Source organism: Opisthocomus hoazin, chromosome 1, assembly GCF_030867145.1.
Source record: "Opisthocomus hoazin isolate bOpiHoa1 chromosome 1, bOpiHoa1.hap1, whole genome shotgun sequence".
In the NCBI taxonomy this organism is placed as follows: Eukaryota; Metazoa; Chordata; class Aves; order Opisthocomiformes; family Opisthocomidae; genus Opisthocomus; species Opisthocomus hoazin.
The window spans coordinates 76,588,940-76,589,341 of record NC_134414.1 but is presented as its reverse complement, the minus strand read 5'-3'; the positions used below and the strand labels follow the sequence as shown (position 1 = coordinate 76,589,341).

The window sequence follows — 402 nt, the reverse complement described above, 5'->3', positions numbered from 1 at the left end:
TCATTCCTGAGAAGCAGCATTTCCAACAGTTTTCTTGGGAAGGAGCTGGGAAAGAATATTTGGCATAACACCTCCTTGCGCAATGATCACGCGGGAGAAGACCTTGTTCAGCTCATCATCATTTCTCACGGCCAGCTGGATGTGCCTGGGCACAATCCTGGCTTTCTTGTTTTCCCGTGCAGCATTCCCTGCCAGCTCCAGGATCTCGGCGCTCAGGTACTCCAGCACCGCAGTCAGGTAGATGGCAGCGCCAGGACTGATTCTGTCAGTGTAGTTCCCTCTTTTAAGAAGTCTGTAGACACGACCCACGGAGAATGTCAGACCAGCCTTAGCAGATTTGGTTTTCTTTGGTGCAGCTCCTGATTTGCTAGCAACTGCTTGTTTCTTTCCACGTCCAGACAT

The 402-nt window shown here is 50.7% G+C and overlaps 1 protein-coding gene across 1 annotated transcript; it reads right to left on the bottom strand.

Annotated features, from left to right (window-relative positions):
• LOC104329445 (uncharacterized) lies at window positions 1-402 on the bottom strand. Its single transcript, XM_009934567.1, has one exon. It carries the CDS (start codon window positions 400-402, stop codon window positions 1-3), a length of 402 nt encoding a protein of 133 aa, XP_009932869.1.

Excerpts from the sequence above, each read along its gene's own strand:
- LOC104329445 (XM_009934567.1), bottom strand. The coding sequence starts at position 402 with ATGTCTGGACGTGGAAAGAAACAAGCAGTTGCTAGCAAATCAGGAGCT.